Source organism: Siphateles boraxobius, unplaced genomic scaffold (genome assembly GCF_051911475.1).
Source record: "Siphateles boraxobius isolate OS27281-9 unplaced genomic scaffold, OSU_SipBor_1 18, whole genome shotgun sequence".
Lineage (NCBI taxonomy): Eukaryota > Metazoa > Chordata > Actinopteri > Cypriniformes > Leuciscidae > Siphateles > Siphateles boraxobius.
Window position 1 is genome coordinate 3,482,320 of NW_027508788.1, and position 23,601 is coordinate 3,505,920.

Below are 23,601 nucleotides of genomic sequence, written 5' to 3' on the forward strand. Positions count from 1 at the left end.
TCGTAGCCATGATAAAGCTTAAAAATTTAATCTAAAAGGAATAAAAATATGGGGGTGGCTTTTCCCAGGTGGATAGAGCTAATGAAGGAGAAAAGACTTTGAAAGGGACACCGAAGTCCTGCTTTCTCCTCGACAGTTAAGTCAGTGTTATGGTCTAAATTACAAGCTTTTTCATTCCGTGGTTGTGTAATTCATTATATAGGCAACATAACGGTAAAACGTGTATAGTTAAACTCGATGAAGTGCAATTGGACGACAGGGCGTAGCTTCTTGGCACATAGCGGTTACCGTAGTTGCAATACGCATTTGAAAAAGCGAAGCGCTAGAGAGCACTATGCGTTTGAATGCAAAATACAATATCACCGCTAGATGGGGAAATTTCTACACAGCGTACCATTAAGGACTAAGCTATAGGGTATTTAACAAAAAGCCTACAAAAATGGAGGAGGTCAAAGGGGCATGCTTCCCGCTATAGTATCATCAGCTCTCTCCAAAGTCTGTTCATGTGGCCTGTCGCATCAACAAAGGCTAACATTTTAAAATTCTACATATATTTTGAGTAGATAACCGATAGTATACTCTCAGTAAAGGGGTTCACCCTGTGTGTTTCCACAATGAATAAGGATAGTTTGGGAGATACAAGAAAAGTAAAAATGATCTTATACGTACAATAGATCATAGCTACCGTAGAAAAAGTAAGATCATGCTTTGAATTAAGACGAGTAAAATTATATATTCGCTCAAGACAAACTTTACTTATTACTCATGGACCACAGAGGCACATCGCGTCTCTGAACATGTGTGGTGATTTTCTAAATGATACAATTTAATCTAAATAAGAGCAATGTAGAGTCCTGGGATTTCTTTTAAAACAACAAAAACATTGTGACAACATGTTTCATGTCGCATGGACAAAAATACTGTTTGAAATAAGATCTAAGACGCCAAAGCACAATTCTTGATTTATAAAAAAATGTATTTTATTTTTTGAACAAACGATGTTTAGTAAAAAAATAATACCTTAGGTTAAATTTATGAAATCAATTTATATCATACAGAAGTAGAAGATAAATAGAAGATACGATTTTAATAAAACTTTACAGATTTGATTTAAACGGTCTTTTAATTTGAAAAGATCTCATTTAAAATTTTAAGATTATGCTTTTAATTAAACAAGTTTAATATGAATAAAACAGTGGAAAGCAGACTAACTTTGCATATGCTGGGGCATTGTGACCCCAGAGGCTCATCTGGCCTGTCACTCCTCTCGTCTCTGTGAGGGTGTGAAGCTTCATCTCACCCTGTAGTTTATCCCTGAAGGATCTGGGAGGGTTTTTGTTTATGACATCTTAAACTATTTGTTTTTTTATTGTTAGTTTCTACTACTTCTTCAGTTCAATGAAAATGTAAGGAGTTTTTATATTTTATATTTGTATATATATATAATTTTTATATATATTATTTAGCTAAAACTAAGGTTAAATTGTTTGAATACATTTTGTCATTATACATTGAGTTATATACTTTATTTGAGTTTATGGAACCAACTTAGTGTGTGAGAGTGCAAAACAGTATGTAAAAAACAATGTAAAAATGCAGTTTTCTGTGATGGTCGTGTTTAGGTGTACGGGGTAGAATATGCTGTTACAGTACAAAAATCATTATGGCTATATTAATAACAATTATACTTTAGGTCACCGTTAAACAAAAATCATTACAGTAATCTTCTAAAAGATATGAATGTATTAAAACTGTAAAGATTTCATTTAAACAATCTTTTCATTTTTAAAAGATATTTAAACTTTTACGATTATGCTTTGAAATAAATTTAGTACGAACAAAACTTTGGCTCTGGAAAGGCGTTAGCAGACTAACATTACATGGTGCACAGAGGCTCCTCTGCTCTGTTACCCTATATCCTGAAGCTAACATTATTGTAAAGTAACATATTTCTCTGAAGATGTGCTGGTCATCGGAAGGAGCTTATAAGCAGGCTATCAATGGGGCTCGGCCTGAGGCATCACAGATTCTAAAAGTCTTCATTGTTGCTCTCTCACTACAGATAGGCCTATGTGGGGATTTTCTCACAGATACTACTTGAGGAATTATTAAACATTTCACACAATGTGTGAGATAACTTGTGAGAGCCGCAAATTTCAAAGTTCTTTACATGCACCCTGATGAATAAAAAAATATAGTCAAGTTTTACCCTAGAGACCATCGATATAACATATTTGTTTTTTATGAATTCATTGAATAAGTTTGAAACTATTTCAAACTTTTAATGCTTATACACTATGAAATAAATTTAGCAAAACATTCAGTCTCATTCTGATCACTGAACACATCCCTCTAACTGTCAAACGCTGGTGTGAGAGAGAAATACTTGGAAATAGTTATTTTTAACTTTAAATGGTCAATATGGACATCTATGTGATAGGAGCTACTTCAACCCTGGTGAAAATGTAAGATGATTTTATCTAAATCTAACATAATTGGTACAGTAAATTTGTAAAATATTTATTTTAAATGAACAGAATGCTTTTCAACTTCAGTAATTTAGTAAGATTTTTTAATGAACAGCATGATTTTCAACTTCAGTAATTTAGTAAGATTTTAAATGAACAACATGCTTTTCAACTTTAGTTAAATTAGTAAACTATTTATTTTATATATGATATATTTTAATTTATACACTTTTAAAGGAACACAATGCTTTTCAATGGGCTCAGGACCGTGTCACAAAAACAGATACTAGGCCAGCCACACGCTGGTGTGACAGGGAGAAAAGACTTCAGGGGAAACACTTGTGGGTTTTTTTTCAACCATGGTGAAACAGTAAGATGATTTTATTTTTGTCTAATTTATATACTTTTAATTGAACAGCATGGTTTTTCAACTTGAGTCAGTGTCAAATATTTGTGAATGACTAAATGTAAATTTTATAATCATTTCATTTAAATGAACATAATGCTTTTTCAACTTTTGTGTGAGATAAACTTCCAAGGTCCTCAGCAATGCGGAGGGAGGTGAATTCCTGCTTTGACACACACACACACACACACACACACACACACACACATAGACGCGCGTGCTCCCTATGTTTTTGAGACAGAGTCAGATCATTCATAAATTGGATTGTTTGCAATACTTTTGTGACTCCATTTTATTTAAACTTTTTGTGTGAGGTTTTACATAAGCTGTATGTTTTTTCTTCAACTCTCTAATACATTTTTAACTGTTTGGAATATTTTTGTGACTCCATTTTATTTAAACTTTTTGTGTGAGGTTTTACATAAGCTGTATGTTTTTTTCTTCAACTCTCTAATACATTTTTAACTGTTTGGAATATTTTTGTGACTCCATTTTATTTAAACTTTTTGTGTGAGGTTTTATTTTATATTCTTTTAAAGAACAGATAAACTTTCACCATTTTATTTAAACTGAAATGCTTGGTTCAGTGAATAGTTGTACATTTATTTCAACTTTTTGTGTGAGATTTTATTTTATATTCTTTTTTACAGAACAGATAAACTTTCACCATTTTATTTAAATGAACATAATGCTTGGTCCAGTGAATAGTTGTACATTTTTTTCTTATCACTTTCACAGCTCCCCTTGATAAAGCTCAGGGATGCGGTGACCAAAACACCAACTTCAAACAATCACATCTCAAACTAACTGTCACATCACTTTGTAACTGTAACATCAAAGCTTATGTTAACAAGGCCAATACCTCGCTTTTCTTGATCAAACAATCAAACTAACTGTCACACATCCATCATTTTGACAGAAGCTGTAACCGCAAGGGGCGGAACTAGGTCAAAGGTAACCATCCATCATTTTGACAGAAAGTGTAACCGCAAGGGGCGGAACTAGGTCAAAGGTAACCATCCATCATTTTGACAGAAAGTGTAACCGGAAGGGGCGGAAACTAGGTCAAAGGTAACAGGAAGGGGCGGAACTAGGTCAAAGGTAACAGGAAGGGGAGGAACCGGAAGGGGCGGGACAGGAAGGGGCGGGGGAAGATCAAAGGAAAGCCACGCCCACCTGTCAATCATAGGGTCATAAATCATTTTGACACATGGTGTATGCTATTAACTACTTTACTGTGTGAAATAAACATTTAAGGACACTCAGAAATTAAAGTTGAAGCTTCAATCTCCTCCCGAAAATCCCCCAAAAAAGTCTGTTGGTGCCTCAGTGACTACTTCGTTTAGAGAAGCTGTCAATCCTGACGTCACATTGACAGTAGGCTATTAATATTTTGTTTTGACGTTAAATATTTTATTCAATGAATGTTATACTTTACAGTTTGGGAAGTGTGACCAACGCAACCAGGTACTTTTTTTAGAAGCATACTGTAGCCTATATTTGTGCTTTTAAAAAAAAAAACCTATTCACTGTGTGGTAGGAGATGCGAGGTCAAAGGACTGATGTAGAGCAGCTTCTCAGACAGTCACAGACTGAACTGCTGTGGATCCAGCGACAGCTGTCAATCATAGCAGCACGAGATGCCATTCATCCCTGTGCCCAAAATAAGGTGAGTAATCCTGTTACATTTACACATGAATTTTAAGATTTATCATATGCAGTAGTTGAAGTAACAATGATGGTTCTTGTGCACAAGGTGGCGCCATCCTGCTATATTTATATTTACACAGACTCACATCCCATCTACCAATCAGAGTAAAGAACCTGTACGGTAGCCAATGCTGAGTGTGTTTGTCTCATGTGAGGAAATTACAGGTGATTCATGCAGACAGAGGGTGTGGTTGCAATGCACTGTCCTATCAGGATCATCTTGGAAGTGCAGGCCTGGTCCCCTCCCTTGAGACTAGACATGCCATCTTAAACTGATGCATTTGTAGAGGACTGCCCCAGTGCAAGGGGGCGGGGGCGGGGGGGTAGAACAGGAGCAGCTGGGGTTGCTTGGCAACAGAGCAGAGGAGACTGTAACACATTCTGTATTGGGAATCTGTTTCCTTTTTTCTCTTTTTTTGTGTCCCTCCAACGTGACCTGTTTCCTCAGCGCAAAGAGTGGCTAATGGCCTACCACACTGTCTAAGTAATCCCTTTTAATACCCCTGTGTGCCTTAAAATCTGATGTAACTGTGTGATTTTCCGAGAGGGTGAACTTAATTTCCTTTGTCTAGTGTGGTTGCGGGATGAATGGAGCGGAACTCCACTGTTTTTTTTCCCTCCTTTCTGTTCCTTGAGATAACACAAACAAATCGCAGTAGGATGAGATAGCAATGCCAACATATATGTTTCCAAGTGGCATATGTAGAACAAGATGAATTGCATAAAGACGGAGATAATGAAAGTAGAGGACGCATGTGTTGATTGCAAAGATATAAAGTCTCCATATTTAATATTTTACAAATGAACATGAGGCTGTGAGAGATAGACAGTCTGCTTGCATTCTGCAAATGAACGGCGCCTTGTGGTGCTATCCCAAAGAGGTACAAATCACTTTTACAGACCTTTACCTTGACTGTTCCCTGTTGGTGGAATGACCTGGCTAACTCAACCCGAGGAGCTAGTATTTTCAAGAAACGGCTAAAGATTCATATTTTTTGTCAACACTTAATACTAACACTTACAATTCTATTCTATTCTATTTCTGTCTATTTTTTTATTTAATAAAAAAAAAACCTTGCTACGTGCACTGTGCTAGAATAACTGGGAATTACATATACATTATATTTACATTTAGTCATTTAGCAGACGCTTTTATCCAAAGCGACTTACAACTGAGGACTAAAGCAAGCGAGTCATAGTGAAGAGGCAAGAACAACGCAGGAAGTGCTCAAAATACAAAGTTCAGGCATTGCTCAGAGTAGCAAAAAAAAAAAACAGACAAGGGAGGATTTAAAGGAGAAGGAAAGGTTTTTTAATATTTTATTTTATGTTAAGTACTCATGGAAGAGACGAGTTTTCAGTTGTCTTTTGAATGCTGTCAGGGATTCTGCAATTGTCACAGCACTTACATATTGTTGCCCTATTGTTGGTTTAATGGCTTCTATTGTCCTCATTTGTAAGTTGCTTTGGATAAAAGCATCTGCTAAATCAGTGGTTCACAACCTTTTTATGTCTGAGACCCCCTTTTTCCCAAGAAAATATTTTAGGGCCCCCCTTCACATTTAATAATGTTGTCATTCTTGTAAGCTTGCAGCAAGGATGACAAAATGTTTTGTTTTTAAACAAACAGTATGTTTATTACTATAACCAGATATGTTTATGCACAAATAATAGCGTATAATATTGAAAATACTATAACAAAAACATCAGTAGGGTGTTTGTAATTTAAAAACGTAAGCCTAGGAGTAGCCTATTAATTGGCCCTATTTGAAATACAATAACAAAAATATCAGTATTCAAACTGGTGTGTTGGAAAAAAATAATTAATATAGGCTATTACAAAATGACTGGTGTCTGGGACCTCAATACTTGCATGTTATTTGTGAGGGTTTATCAATCAGTGTGAGGATTGCGTTATTATGTCTATGACGAGTCACGCAGGCACTGGGCTACACCGCAGCAGTACGACCCGAACCAGTGTAAAATAGTCCCAATATAAACATTTATTAGGTGTATCATAGTGAGTGACTCAGGATAAGACAAAAACACGGTTTGGAAAATGGATTCATGATGTACTCGCTCGTTATATAAATTTAGTAAATTTTGAACACAAAAAAGTTACGGACTGCTGCTTGAATGCTCTTTTTTTCCCTTTTTTTCTGCTTGAATGCTCACTGTTTAACACTTTTCAAAATATGACGTGACCCCCCAAAGAGCTCACTGAGGCCCCCTTGTGGGCCGAGACCCCCCTGTTGGGAACCGATGTGCTGAATGATTAAAGGCAGGGTAGGTAGAAATCCCCAAAAATACTTTTTTCCAAATCTGTTTAAACTATCTTTATATATCAATGCATAATTAAAATATAAGTACTCTGGAAAATAAATTATAAAAATCGAGTGTCTGTAGTCCTCTCAGGACTGCAATAAACACAGCTCATTATTCAATTAACTCCCACCCCCTCCCTTCTCGGCTCATTCCAAAGCCACGCCCCCAAAACACATGAACGCGCGATCCCAGCCGTTAGCTCAGCTGGAAGAGTCGGACGCGTTTACCAGCGCCGAGCAGAGAGGAGCGCAGTGCATGTAGTGACATCATGTCAGAATCACAAGTAATAATAATAAATAACTAACTTTATCAGTATGAATATAAACAATTAACATGGCTGTTAGTACTCACTATCAAGCTCGCATATCGATACTGGTAAAGTTTAAAATATGTTACTAGCTCGTAACAGACTCAAACTAAATATAAGGCAAAGCTATAAATAGCTTAATTGATACAGGTTTGCCGTTACTATCAGTTAAACTGTGATGAATTTGTAAGATTCGTAACATAAGATTGTTTACAGATAAACTGAGTAACATACACTCAAACACCTTCTCACAACTGCATTGCAGACACAAGATAATATAACACACACACAACATATATTGTATAACATACAGATACACAGTGTTGGGAAAGTTCACTTTCTACATGAACTAGTTCAAAGTTCAGTTCACAAATTTTAAAATGAACTACTTCAGTTCATAGTTCATACTTCACAATTTTAAACTAAGTTCACGGTTCCAAAAAATTAACTAGTTCATAGTTCTTTTTTCCATATGTTGCAGCAAGCTATTTTTTTAAAATTATTGCCACAACCTAAAACTGATCATACGATACGACACCTCCTCGTCCTCGCTGCTTTGTCGACTGCTGCTTTTTGTTTTGATGACGCATGCGGCGGCCTGTTGTGCACTGTTGGCACTGGCTTGTGTTGCCAGATTGGGTGTTTTTTTCGCTACATATTAAGGCCTGTTTACGTGTGTTTATCCGGGTTTTCGCCAGGAAGACTATAGATATCTGCCACCCTATTGAACGAAGTTAAACTGAGAGAGCGTGCGTTTGCGTTCACAGACACCAGAATGAACGCGTTCACAATAACGTTCATCAGGCAGTAATACAGTAGGCTACCTTCAGTTCACGTTCACCCAAACTATGAACGAGTTCATGAACTATCGGTCAATGAACGCGTTCACGCACAACACTGCAGATACAACATAAATACATAGGTAAACATATGTAGAGCATATAACAACAAACCAAACGTGAAAAAACGGAGCAGGTAAAGTTCACGGTGAACATAGGAACAAAGTTTAGGCAGAGGGTAAAGCTAGGTATAGAAATAGACAGTGTTGTGCTAGTTACTAAGATATAGTAACTATAGTTACAGTTACTAGTTACTTCATTCTAAAAGTAACTCAATTACTTTGTTGATTACTTACACCAAAAAGTAATGCATTACTGTTAAAAGTAACTTTTTAGTTACTTTAAAAAAACATTCTTTAATGTTCCCATTAATGTTCTTTTATGCGTTATGGTCTACACAAACACAAAACTGACTTAAACATAAAGTAATTTTTAAACACTATTTTATTTAAGTCAGACCAGCACAAACTGAATATATCACAAGGATTTCTGAGGTGACTCGCTATGCTGACTCCTGATCTTCGCAGTAGACGCGCCAGAGAGAAATGCACATTTCATACGGATTGCATTAGCAGAGAGCAGTCTGTAGTCTGTTTTCTTTCGTTTTGAATTGTTCTGTTTAAAAGCACACATGTCTGTGAGGCAAGTAGGTTACCTTATACGCCGAGTTTCGGTTCATTTATGAGACGAGCTCCAGTTCATGCGCTGGCGCCTCCGCTTCGTGATTATCTATCGTCTGCTATATTTACTTCTTATTTATTAAATCCAGACAATTGGTTGATGAAACATTGATTAAAATTAAGATACAATTAATAGAAAACGAAATTCACTTTAAAGAAAGGTTTTGTGCTTTCTGTTTGATGTCTCTGTGAAAGTTTTAAAGCATATTTTAGTGCTGCTTTCAGAGCGCTCACGTACGGAGAACAGTCACGTCCGTAACATTGTTTCTTCCTCATAAATGCGAACACTAAAAATAAAATAAAATAAATATTTTGTTCTGTGGAGATTGAGAGCCAATCCTTCTTCATCCGGTGGGTAGTATTACTTTGGTTTGCGCAGTGTAATTCACAGAATTACTGAACAATATTTTAGGCCTATAAATTCAGCCCGTATAAATGTGCATTTTCTAAGCTTAGAAAATGGACAAAATTCATTTGATTCTAATCATAATCTAACATTATTGTGAAATGTATTTCTTTATAGGCTATTTGCTAATAGTTTTGTAAATCCTTATGTATTTATCCAACTAGGCTATGTGTGGGCCTTATGTAAAATACGGGACAAATCGCTTCCCTTATTGATTTGATACGGGACGCATCATTTAAATACGGGACAATTCCGTATTTTAAGGGACGGGTGGCAAGCAACCCTACCACCAATCCTACAATGCGTCGCTGCTGCAAACAGGTTAGGCTGTCGGCCAAATTTAATTAATTTAAAAAAGTAACGGACAACGCACCATGATAACGGTAACGGAGCTAATTTATTTAAAAAGTAATGCGTTACAGTGAGTTACTGTCAAAAGTAACTGCGTTACAGTAATGCGTTACTAGTAACGCGTTACTGCCCAACACTGGAAATAGATCCCCTAAACTTTTTAACCTAACGTTAGATTTGGCGAAATTAAACAAAACAGCTTTCAATTGCAGATAGGCCTATTGCTTATTTATCGTCTCAACCCTGATTCTCTAACAGTAACGTTATACTAGTCGACACCAAAGTTACACTGCTAAGCCAGTGTAACGTTAGTTATGCTACGTAACGTTAGGTAGCTATATTAGGTAGCTACGTGTGCTAGTGATACATGCTTCATGAAAAAATAAATGGCATCAAAATGAAAACAGCAAGATTACCTGTCCAGCAGAAATAAAGCCATCATGGAGTCACTTTTCAGCCCCTTGAGATCCCTCAGTTGTCGCCACCGCTGGAAAGCCACGCCGATATTGATTCTCGTATGATTTCTTGAGTTATCCAAATACTTTTTGTTCATAGCCTTTTCAAATACTGTCTTCCTTTTTTTAACTGGTTTGACTTCGCTGCCTCTATATGCAGGTACTGAGAATTTTGACTGTTCTTTCTCTGCCATAATTGTTATTACTAGCTTCGTTGCCTCTTCAAACGGGTGCGATCATTTGGGCTGCTCCTGTATCAGCAGAGGTGGTATCCATGGTAGCGAGGGAGAGTGACAGTCGCCCCAGCCAATCATTTCTTTCGCCCCGAATGGAATAATGAGCTGTGTTTATTACAGTCCTGAGAGGACTACAGACACTCGATTTTTATAATTTATTTTCCAGAGTACTTACATTTTAATTATGCATTGATATATAAAGACAGTTTAAACAAATTTGGAAAAAAGTATTTTTGGGGATTTCTACCTACTCTCCCTTCAAATGTAAATTTAAATATTTCAACGTTGTCTCATGTCTAGGTTTGTTGCTATGAAATTTGCAGTTTAACCCATTAGACATAGTGTATGTCTACTACGTACAGCCTCAATTTCAAATGTGAAAAATTAAATATGCTGTTCACCTATCAAAAAAGAGAGAAAAAAACCCAGGAGGAATGTCTTGCTGCAATTAGTTTGAATCATATTGGAGGTGTCACAGTTGTAATGTAATAATACTAATACAAAGGTAGAGGATGAACTTAGGTGCAGGGTTTTTATTACACAGGTAAGAGAAACAACTGGTGAATAGATGGCAGTAGTATGATGTAATTATTTTTCAACATCTAGTAACTATAAATATTTAGTTCTGCAAAAGGGTTTCTGAGGAAAAGTTTAAAGAAAAACTGTTTACAAATATAAAAATGACAAAGAAACATAATAATAATCAATTTAATACATTAAAAAGGGGATAATAAAAAGTAGTAAATTACAAAAAAATCATAATTATCAAAAAGTAAAAAAAATTAAAATAAACAAATATATATATGCTTTTTAAAATTTAGGCCGTAAAAAAACAAAAAACGTAAAAATATTTTATCGGATGTGCCTTTTGTTTACACGGCGACGGCGTTTTGGGGGCTTAAAAACGCAAAAAAGTGAAACCACCCTCCAGAGTGGAAATCTTAAAAACGATCCGCTGTCGTGTTCCCGTCTAAAGGGTAAAAACACAAATCTGCTCACGGTGGCTCTCGTCGCGTATGCGTTTACGTCACAGGCATGCGCCAGTACAGCAAAATAACAACCAACATGTCGAATTATTTCCATACGTCAGACTCAAGGGGGTAATCCATCAGCCGGAAACTGAAGCCTCGCGGGAGCCGCCATTGTAGCAGAACTTTACCTGCTGTTAGCATTCCATTGACTCCCATTCATTTTGGCGTCACTTTGACAGCGAATAACTTTACATCTGAGGCGTCCAACGACTTCATTTTTCCATTATTTATTTCTAAAGAAACACGACAATGTATAAAAGGCTCCATTACTTTGTATCTTACGTTATGGCCTCGTAGAAGACGTTTTTTAATTAAAAATAGGTTAACGATTGCGTCATACCCACGCGACTTTATGTCGCACAATAGAGACATTACCGTATAGACAGGAGGAGGAGCTCGCAGTCAATCTTTTACTGTCTATGAGGCAATCGGGGGGACATAGAGGCATAAAGTCAAGGGTGAAGCCCATAGATAGAAGGTCCATAAAAGCAACGGGACAAAATATTTCAACAACGTTTTTGAGGAATTAGGTGATTCAGATTTGTCTTGCCACAGCTACTAGAAGATTTACAACTGTCAGACTGTTGTCAAGCTCAGTTTGAGCCTGCGCAGTCGCTCAGCCATCAGACATAATTGGGCTTCAGTCTTCTCCGTTGAAATCAATAGGGTCGCTGTGTCCATTTCTTTTACTGTCTATGGTCGGACCTTCAAGTTGCCCTAGCAGCTCTGATAAACGTACAAGAGTCTTTTCAGCAGTTGTACAAAATATTCTCAGATATTGGTGTTGTTGTGTGGCAGTGCTTCACATTGCCACCTAGCCGCCTGGAGTGCATACTACATCGAGTTTCACACACTTTTGCGTCACCATATGCACGCGGATTTCCCCCCCATAACGCTCGTCTAAACGCAGAATAAAAAGTGATAACGCAACGCCACTTTTGCGTTTTCTCTTCAGATCGTTTCCGTGTAAACATAGCCTTATTTACAACTTCTTTTTCATATAATTTTTACATCCACCAGCTACACCAGCTTTATCCATGATCTCATGATCTCCATCCAAAACAGCCCTTGTGTTTTCAGACTTTGGTTGCAAAGTCTTGTATGTATCAACACCGCATGGTTTCTTTGGTCTCCTGTCTGGTTTCTTTGATTATTCTTGTCTACCCTGTTGATATTGTTTGGATGTTTTGACCAATTGCCTGTTTTTATGGACTACAATTCTGGATTGCCCCAAATAAAGGCTGCATGTGGATCCTCAACCCAAAGTCTGAGAGGGCTTTTACACTGGGCTCGTCAGGAGCAACCGAACTCAGACCACCTCCTCCAGGTAGTCTCGGGTCCGGTACCCCAGTGCGCACCCGGGTCCACATGACAGCGTTCACATTAGCGACTTTTCATGTGAACCATGCCCCGTTCCGAACTAAACTGCCAGTGTGAAAGCCCCCTTTGAGCAGTTCATGACAATAATATTTTATTTAATATTTTATATATAGCTGCCACAAGGGGATATTTGTTTGAAAACTCCTGATATAGACAGTTATTAAATACAGATTGATATACACAAAAATCACAAAATAACTAACATTTGTAATTGCCAATTATGTCACAAAAATAATACACATAATACACAATACACGATACTAAAAATGATAAGATACATTGAATTGGCACTTGCAGCATAAGAAATGCATGAAAAAAGCAAATGATTTACACATCAGTGATGGGAGTGGCTCTACACTTCACTGCTCTCCATTTGTGAGTGTGCAAGTGTAGGACAGAGAGAGAGAAAGCCTGTGTGTGCATACTGAATGAGAGCAGGAGAGCATCTCGGGGAGCATGCGCATTTCTTTATGAGCGTGTGTGTGTGTGTGTGTGAGACGGGGAGAGGAGTAAGAAAGGGAACGCACCGTTCTGTTGCACCACTCCTAGAGAGCTTGGAGATGCTCTCACACTGTCTGTCTCCTGTTCCAGCTCAGGGCCTTTGCAGAGACACGCACGCATGAGCACAGAGCCACACACAAACACACCGCAGACGTGTCGTCACTGCCACTCCTGGCAACCAGTGATATAACGGAGTGGGAGCGCTAAGGAGGAGAAAGATAGGTGGAAGTGGCTACCGTTAAGGTACAGTGCACACACAGATCATATTTGTTATGAATGAGATCAGTAGCAAAGCAAATGTGAGTGAAATGCCGTGCTGTTATGTCTACATGCCGCTCCTATATGGCTTAGAACGGAGCGTACGCTGGATCGTTTCAGCTCTGGAATACTGCAAAGCAAGACAAGAATATGGCATGAACCAGATGTGCCAGGAGACATTTGACCTGGCAGCATCTGGAGTCAGGTGGTGGATTGTGATGATGTCTTGCTGCTTAGTCCAGAGGCTGCAAACATGCGGATATCCTGAGTAGCTGGTCAAGGTCATGGTTAGGTGTAGATGTCTACATTAGATCATACATTAGGTGTCCATGAGCTGTTTTTCCCCCACTCCTATCGCAGTTGTCATGGTCCCATGGCTGTCGGCACACAGCTGGAGTGAGTCTATCTTCCGTTCATTTTCCAAATGAATTCTGGACATGTCTCTGTGGGGAGGGTTGACGGTCGACTTGATTTGTTGGTCCAATGGCTCATCAGCTCCCTGGTTAATGCTTCCATCCCGCTTGCAGGGCTTTTGACTTGTTATATATGATAAGTTGAATATGTCGAGCTGTTTGGTTTGCCAGTCCTTGTTCCCGTAACACTGCTGGCTCTGGCTGGGTTGGTACTGATGGGGCAGTAGGTTGACTGGCTGTGACTGTGTCTGCTAATGTAGTGTAGCATGCAAACCAGCTGGAGAACTGGCACACACGTGACCGTGCGATTGGTAGTATTACTATTGTGTTACAGCAGACTGTTCTATGAGATTATGCAAGATCCCTCAGTAAAATCCACATAGACACTCATGCACACACAAAACAGATGCGAGAGCTTTGAAACACATGAAAGTCCTATTTGTGATTGGCAACTGCTGTGTTTTTGGCATTGATACTACAGCCCAAAAGGTCGGCTGTTGAAGAGTTTAACTAAAAGTCTTGAAATTACACCCACAGCAGCAATTTCATTTAGGGCTGCCCTTAACTAAAGAATTTCTAGTAGACTAGTAGTCGTTCATTTAAGCAATTAGTCTACTAGTTTCAGGGTTGGGAAAGAATATTATATGTAACATTGCTAACATTTTAAAAATGTATTAATAAACTGGTTTTTTATGTGTCAGTGTAAGCTGCAAAGTTGACAATGCTGGCTCGTCATCTCCACAGTATAGTGAATGTGCCTATAGAGAGAAATGCATGTTAAGTTAAACCATGCAGTACGCGCTGTACTAACTCTGTACTAATATGGATATGGGGCTAATAATAGCACATATTTACTCAGTAACCAAACAGTTGATGGGCCCCATTGACTTCCATAGTATGGAAAAAAATACAGAGACCGGACCGAGACCACATCTTCAGCTGGGTCTCGGTACGGTTGTTTCAGTTTGGAGTGTGGTTTTGTTGCTTATTCATCCAGGTTTTGGCAATAATCACACTTTTGAATTCCAGCATGTTGTCTGAAGCTCCTCTGCCCTGGTGAAAAGTTTAATGAGTGAATGCAGCAGTTGTTTTCTGTAAGGAAAAATGCACAGGAAGTCCCTGAATTGTCTGCTGTGTTCCAAGTGGTGTGATGCTGGAGCTGTTGCCCTGGCAACAAGCCCACTGGTGAGCGAGGACAGGTTGGTAATGGAAAACTGACAGACCATAATAATGGCTTTTGTTACAAGCCTCAGTTGCAACAGATCAATTTCGTCCCGCTGACTGGAGATGGGAAGTGACATGCACAAATTTAACTGAGCTTGAGCACCGCTGAGAAAGTTTGCCGTACTTTAAAACACACTTTAGAACTGTACCAGAAATTAAGCAATTACAATGAAGCAATGGGTTTGAAGTTTTAATTAAAAGTCTCTCATTACCCTCATATTGTTCCAAACCTGTATGTGTTTCTTCCATGTAACGCTAAAGAAAACGTCTCATGATAATCTTCCCCTCCAGGGGGCTGTTCACCATTAAAACTGTATTTTTTAGTGAACCGAACTTGGATATCAGTCCGATTTGTTTAAATCATTCAATTTGAACTCTATTAATTGATTCATTGAAAAGATCCGATTTCAAAAAACGATTCGTTTTCAAAAAACGATTCGAACTGGGCATCACTATTTCTCATATGATCTTTCAAAGGAGAACTTCGGGTGGTGTCAAGATTTTCTGTTAACAGCAGCTTTCGTTACCGTTCAAAAGTTTGGGCTCAGGAAGATTTATTTTTAAAGGCCCTTGCCCAGGACTCGGTAGCAGCTGCTCAAGATGTGTTCAAGAGATCCTGCCTTGGAAAACAGGGGGCAAGCTGGAGTTTCTACCTTGCCCCAAACGAACAGGCAGGCTGGGCTAAGGGGGGGTTGTATACCCCCTGAATCAAGTACTTGATCCTCTAAAGGTTCCACTTCCATATATCATGCTAGGTGACCTTCCGCTCTATTGCTCCCACTTCATGCAGGCACCCTGTTTCTTCATTGCTACAACCCTGCTTGCTCGTTCTTACTGCACTGAAGCACTCACTTCTTCTTGCACTAGCCTCGATCTTTCCCTCCCACTGGCAGTGTTGCAACAGGTTGATGTTGAACTTCCGAGTCCAGCCCTGCCCTGTGCCACAGTCCCGAGGAGAGCCTTGTGCTTCAGCCTAGCTTCTGCCTGTTAGACTGCCTAAGCTGCCTTCCACTTCCTCCCTGTCCTCGAGACGATGCCTGCTCAGGACACTTTAGCATCCTTCTAACCTGAAGCAGAACTTGTCCGTCACCTTCCCTTTCTTCAACACCAAAGACCGGGATTGTAATATATTAAAATAGAAAACAGTTGTTTTAAATTGTATATTTAATTGTATAAAATATTTTATAATATAAAGAGACTGGACATGAAAACATTTTATTGACCCCACACTTTTGAACAGTAGTGTAAAATTTCAAACTTTTCTCACAAAATAATATTTTATGGCTCTAGAAGACTTAAAATTTAGTACATAAGTAATATGGACAAATGTAATGATATATTATTATAATATTTTTTTTTTCTGTCATTTTGGAGTTTGATGTGGAGCCCCATTTACTTTCATTTTATTGAAAAGAGTGGCCAGGATATTAACAAGATGAAAGAGGAAATATTACTACTTTCCTTTTAAATACAACTTTGCACTTGAAACCTGTCATGGTTAAAATATTTCAAGTAGTGTTATTTTTATGTGACTGGCAGTTACTTAAACAGTGAATGTAACAGCACCACAGTAGGCAAATATACTATCAATTATTTATCTTAAATGTTTTATTATTAATAGGCAGGGGAAACTATGTACATAGGTCTGTGTGAGTATTAGAGCAAACGGTTACAGCATGGCTGTGATAAAGAAAACTATGAAAGGAGTAGAGAATAAAAACATTCTGTAATATCAATCTAACAAGGAACACACAGAAGATTATCATTATTTACTCACCCTCTTGTCATTCCAAACCCGTAAGACTTCAATTCATCTTCAGAACACAAATTAAGATATTTTTGATTGAATCTGTGCGATTTTTGTCCCTCCATTGACAGCCTACGCAACTATCACTTTGACACTTCAAAAAGTTCCTAAAAAAGATCATAAAACTAATCCGTATGAATCAAGTGGATTAGTCCAAATTTTCTGAAATGACTTGATTGCTTTATATGGCGAATATAAATATCTGAGACATAGAAATATCTCAGATTTCTTAAAAAAAACATCTTTATTTGTGTTCCGAAGATAATCGAAAGTCTTATGCGTTTGGAGTGACATAAGGGTGTGTAAATGATGACAGAATTTTCATTTTTGTGTGAGATAACCCTTTAATCGTAAACAACACGTAACCAAGAAGTGAGGAAACTAAGGGTTTAAATGCTGCTGATGGGTCATTCATGAACAATCCTTTCATTGCGTCTGTCACGTGACAAAGAACAAAAGACTCGGAAGGTAAATTAAATATTTATGTTCCCTTTAAATTATCTTTGGCTGCATTATAATGATTTCTTTATTCAAAATATGGTCAAGCGTTGGTGGATGTATTCAGGGAATTTGGCTGCTAAAAGTATAAAATTTAAAGCCACTTAAATGAACGTAATGACTCGAATAAAGATTTGTTCATTTTGACTTCCCATCACTATTAAATACATAGGGAGCAATGAGGTAATCAGTAACTATAGAAACAAACAAGGATCAATAACATAAGCAAACAGGCAAAGGGGAAACCAAACTAAGGCTATGTCATTAATCTGGATACATTTGAAAATGGCGTTTTCGTTTAAAAACGCTCTCCTTCCACACTAGCGTTTTCAGGCATTTTCCAACGTTTCAGTGTGGATGAGAAACTTTTGGAAAACGCCTGAAAACACTAAATTCACCTTACTGCGCATACGTAAAAGCTCACTGAGATGACACAGACGGAAAAATAAATAATACATTTATCATGTAATTCTTCTGACAGGATAATTTTATTTAGCAAAATATCTCACCGCGTTCAGGTACCATAGAGTGTGCAAAGTAACATATTTTAGCAACAGTGTGAAAGTGAATAGCACATACTATAATGGGCACAATATCGATATAAATATGAATATCTATTGGTACAATATGCGTCACATGACTGAACTTACGTCATCGTTTTTAAATACCTACGTTTTGATAGTCCACACTTCAACACGAAAATGGCGTTTTCAAATGTATCCACTTTGGAGAGCATTTTCAAAAGGTTCGTTTTCATTAATAAAACACTGTATCAGTGTGGACGGAAGGCCAAAATGGAGAAAAAAATATGCTTTTTCAAATGAAAATGTATTAGTGTGGACATGGCCTAAAACACACTGAAACTGAGGGTACATTCCCTAGTGAAAAAAAGAAGAAAATACTACAATTTGAAAACCATTTATTTTGGCTAAGTATACTATAAATACATTTACATGTTACATACTTAATAAAAATACCCTGCAATTATACTTTTGGTTTACTAAACTAAACTGGTATACTTAAAGTCTGCTAAATTGGAACAATTAATTTGTACTAAATGCACTTTAATTGTGCAAGAATAGTGCTGAAGTCCAACTAAAGATATACTTAGTATTCTTGATTGTGCTAAAGTGGAATTATTGCATGTATACTTAAGGTACACTTTAAACATCTTGCATTTAAAGACTGATATTATACAGAGATCTTACAATTCTTATTAATAGTGATATTAAAAAAAACATTTTAGGCTTAACATTAAGAATTGTGCATTGTGCAATAAAGAAATACTCCAGATAAAGTTTAATTATAATTTTATATAAGCAAGTCTTTAGTGATATGTCAATAAAAATGTTAATGAATTAGTAATGGATGGAAGTATACTTAGTATGAAATAAATGTATTTTTAAAAAGATTTTGGTATAGTTTTTTTTACTAGGGTTTACATGACAACAATGTACAAAAAAATGGAAAAGTGATTTCTTTGGACAGATCCCTATTCACAAGGATCCACGAAAACGACTAAAAACGCTGAATTATGCATGCCAGGCAGTAGTTGGCGATGTCACTTTGTAAAGGAAAACTACGCGCCTGCACACACTTTCTTTTGCCAGAGAACTCACGCCAAAGGAGCATGATTGAATGCATGTGCATGCCATCACTGTTTTCACTGATTTGCGTTTGTTTAAACAGAGACGATAATTGTATAGTTTTCAAAAACTTGCTCTTTAAAATCTGTTTTCAAAAGTTTGCATTTCATGCCCCAAAATGCCGTTGTTGTGTAAATGAACAGCCAAAGCGCATAAAAAGTTTTCTGTTTTTAGTTTAAAACGGTATTGTGTAAACGGCCCCTAAAACAAACCAAAGCATATACCTGACACACTTGTAATATTGCATGTTTTCCAATATAGTGGGTTTGTGTTTTGCTTTGAGAGTTTGTTCATTTAAATAATCTTTTGTAGGCTAGTAAACAAAAAAATTCTGATTTGCTTTTTTTTGCAAACCAGCCTCAGGTCCTTTAACTGAAACAGAGAATCTCAAGGAGAGAAGGGAACGTCAAGTCTGCCAAGGCTGGCATTGGTTCAGTTTCTAAATGATCACACCTCTTCATTTATTAGTTTCAGTTGTGATAGTGGTAAACCAGACAAATATGCCGTGACAGTCTTTGCAGTGCGAGTCCTGTGGCTGGTTGCCAGGCGACCATTTCTGACGGACAGCGAGTAGAGTGAACCTGTGGTGAGGAATGACCTTCTGTCTCTAGAGGAAGTCTCACGCTTAGGAACCGCCCACCCCATCTCTATCGCAATGCCTGTCCTGCAGAGAAAGGCTGGCCGTGGAAAGCCCTGGCTGTAGTGTAATTGGTTTCATGATAATAAAATTCATGAGTATAATGACAAAAGCAGATAATTAATACAGAGTAATAATGGTCCGGAGAGAGATGCATCTACTTAATTAGCTGAGCCATATTATATTTCAGAAGAGAAAGGAATATGAAGTGTTTTTCTGTAAGGATGTTGACAGAGAGTTATATCAGAAGGGTTGGGCCATGACTTGGGTTGCCATTGCCATGTACCCTAATAGAATTAGACTCAGAAAGTGATCTTTTAGCAGGGCCATGCTGCTTGCTTAACTGTATTTTCCTCTCCATGGCATCGACCGCTGGAGTCATTTGGAACAGGAGGTCCATTCCAGATCCCTGTCTCAGAAGTTAGACCAGGGCAGGAAGCATCAGCTCCTGCTGTATAAGTGCCTACTCAATGCTTGTCGTTAATATCAATTGTGTGTTGAAACGCAAACACCAATAAACTTAGCAGTTAACGTTACAGAATTTAGGCTGATATTTGTTTGAGTAGTGTCTGAAATAAAGAATTCTGTACTTCAAGTTAGATTTTGAGGTGCACCGAAAATAAAATTCTGGCTGATGCAAATGTGTCGATAATTATTATTAACAAATGATAAATAAAACTTAAAAAACTAAAATCAATTGTTTGTGATTTAGGCATTACATCATTATATTGTACAATATGAAAAATGTATATTCATTTTAAGATTTGCGAAAGATTACATTTAACAGTTGTATTGAATTATTAATGCTTTTAAATATTCACTTAGATGACTAGTGAGAGTTTAAGATGACTGCAAAGATAATATTTATGTAAAAATAGGGGTAATGGCCATGTACAATTAAATAGCCAATATAAATAGATACTGATCAATTACAACATTTCTAGTAACTGTTATGGTACCAATATCTTTAGTTAGATTTTAAAGGGGTCATGACATGAGAAATCAAATTTGCCTTGATCTTTTGACATATAAGATGCTTAGATTTATAATTTTACATTGTCTACTGAAATTTCTTGGAAAAATATTGTTGAAAACACATTAAATAACAGTACAACCCATTGAAGAGATGCATGTCTATCCCTCACAGCCTCGCTTTCATTCCCGTTAAAAATCAAAGATGGCAGTGCTTTGAGTAAGGTCTATTGGATATGACAGCAGCTACATTGTCATTGTCATAAGTAAACGATTTTCATAATGCTTTGTCTGTAAATGACGGTTTTATGGATAATGTTACACTTACTCGCATGCAATATTCAGGGAGTGTTGATACTGTTTCCTGTTTTTCTTTATTAACATTATAAGTGAACCTGAAGGAACATATGAAAATAAATGTCATGACCCCTTTAAATATTTTGTTTTTAAATGAGCAGCATTTAAAACCTAAAAACGTCTCGGTTACGTATGTAACCCTAGTTCCCTGATAGGGAACGAGACGCTGCGTCAAACGCTGCGGGAACGCCCCTGCGTTGTGCGTCATGAAGCACGTATGGAATCAGCCCAATGGAGAGATGAAACGTCATAGGCGGGTGACGTCATCGACCAGGAAACTATAAAGCACCCCAAAAACACAAGCGCATTAGCTTCTGATAGGCTTGAAGGAAGCGCTAACGGGAGTGCCGGGAGTATGGCGGAGCGACGCAGCGTCTCGTTCCCTATCAGGGAACTAGGGTTACATACGTAACCGAGACGTTCCCTTTCAAGGGAACTTCGAGCTGCGTCAAACGCTGCGGGAACGCGAATACCCACGTCGCCATAGGACCAAATGACCGTCATGTGAGACTAGCGCACAGAGGACGAGAGCACCTGTGCCCCAGGGGTAGAGCTTAAGTCTAGGTCATAGAACTTAATAAAAGTATGCGGTGAAGACCATCCAGCCGCATCACAAACATCACTCAGGGAAACCCCCGACAAAAGAGCTTTAGAAGCAGCCATACTCCTGGTAGAGTGAGCTCGGACAACCAAAGGTGAAGGCTGGCCAGCCGACTCATAAGCAAGTGAGATAGCCTCAACCACCCACTTGCTCATTCTCTGTTTAGACGCCGGACACCCTTTCCTGGGTGGCCCGAAACATACAAAAAGTTGTTCTGATTTCCTCCACAGGGCAGCTCTGTGGACATAAGCGTCTAATGCCCTAACAGGGCAGAGTGAATTAAGTTTCTCCTGGTCCGATGACATAAATGGAGGAGGACAGAAAGCCTGCAGAACCGTAGGTCTAACAATATTAGTAGGAACCTTAGGAACGTAACCTGGTCTAGGATGCAGAAAAGCTTTAACCATGCCAGGTGCAAATTCCAGGCACGAGGGTGAAACCGACAGAGCCTGCAAATCTCCGATTCTTTTTAGTGAAGAGATAGCAAGCAAAAAGATAGTCTTAAAAGTGAGAAACTTCTCGGGAACTTCTTCGATAGGTTCAAAAGGAGCTAAGGAAAGACCTTCTAATACAATGGCCAGATCCCAAGTCGGCACCCTCGTACGAACTGCTGGCCTCAGCCTCAAAGTGCCACGGAGGAAACGAGTTATAAGCGGGTGTCTCCCAAGAGAAACTCCACTGAAAGGGACGTGGTAAGCAGCTAGTGCCGCCACATACACCTTTAGTGTGGAGGGGGATAACCCTGTGGAGAAGCGCTCCTGCAGGAATTCCAGCACTGCACCCACTGGGCAGTTAACTGGGTCCTGCAGGTGTTCTCCACACCAAGAAGTGAAAAGTTTCCACTTCAAGGCATAAAGCTTCCTCGTGGATGGAGCTCTGGAGTTAAGAATGGTCTCAACAACCTCGGTTGAGAGACCGGAGTCTATGAGCTGGGCCCCCTCAGAGGCCAAGCCCACAGTTTCCACAATTCTGGGCGGGGGTGAAGTATCGTGCCCCCCGCCTGGGAGAGTAGATCCCTCCTGACCGGGAGCTCCAAAGGAGAACCGTCCAGGAGAGAAATCAGGTCCGCAAACCATACTCGGGCCGGCCAGAACGGGGCTACTAGTAGTAGACTGACCCCGTCCCGGCGGACCCTCTCCAGAACTCCTGGTAACAGAGCAATCGGGGGAAAGGCGTACAGACGTGACCTCGGCCACGGCTGCACCATAGCATCCAACCCCAGGGGGGCTGGAAGAGTGATGGAGAACCACCGATGACAATGAGTGGTCTCCTTGGAAGCGAATAGGTCCACCTCGGCGCGACCGAAACTCAACCAAAGGAGCTCCACCACCTCGGGGTGGAGTCTCCATTCCCCTGGCCTCGGCCCCTGCCTCGACAGGGAGTCTGCTACCACATTCAAATACCCAGGGAGATACATTGCTCTCAGAGATAGTAGCTTCCCTTGGGACCACAGGAGGATCTGACGGGCCAACTTGTAAAGCCGGCGAGACCGCAGGCCCCCCTGATGATTTATATAAGAGACCACCGACGTGTTGTCTGATTGAACTAACACATGATGGCCTCTCAGGTCTGTTAGGAAGTGTTTCAGAGCCTGAAACACAGCCAACATCTCTAGACAATTTATGTGCCACGAAAGATGATGATCCTGCCACAGACCTTGGGCTGGGCGACCACTCATGACCGCCCCCCACCCTGTGAGGGAAGCATCCGTCGTTAGCGTTATGCGACGACAAAGAGCCCCCAGCACAGGACCTTTGGATAGGAACCAAGTTTCTCTCCACATGACCAGAGCACGAAGGCAGCGCCGCGTGACTTTGAACGTGCGGAGCGGATTTCCCCTCGGGGAGAATCCCTTGGTCCTGAGCCACCACTGTAGCGGTCTCATGTACAACAGGCCGCAAGGTATAACGTTGGACGCTGCTGCCATCAGACCCAACAGTCTCTGAAACTGCTTGACAGTGAGTAGCTGGCCTAGCTTCACTTGTTTCACAGCTGAGAGAATCGAAGCGATGCGGGTCGGAGAGAGTCGCGCCCGCATCGATACCGAATCCCAAACGACACCCAGAAAAGTGGTCTTCTGGGAAGGAGATAAT

At 39.1% G+C, this 23,601-nt stretch overlaps 1 protein-coding gene across 10 annotated transcripts in view; it reads left to right on the forward strand.

Moving 5' to 3' along the window:
* The window catches only part of rimbp2a (RIMS binding protein 2a), a 101,260-nt gene that overhangs the window by 22,685 nt on the left and 54,974 nt on the right, over positions 1-23,601 (forward strand). For all 10 annotated transcript variants that reach the window (XM_077232868.1, XM_077232870.1, XM_077232871.1 and 7 more), the window contains exon 2: positions 4,415-4,543. In XM_077232868.1, the coding sequence (XP_077088983.1) occupies positions 4,418-4,543 (126 nt within the window). In that variant the 5' untranslated portion in view covers positions 4,415-4,417. The remainder of the gene's footprint in view (positions 1-4,414; positions 4,544-23,601) is intronic.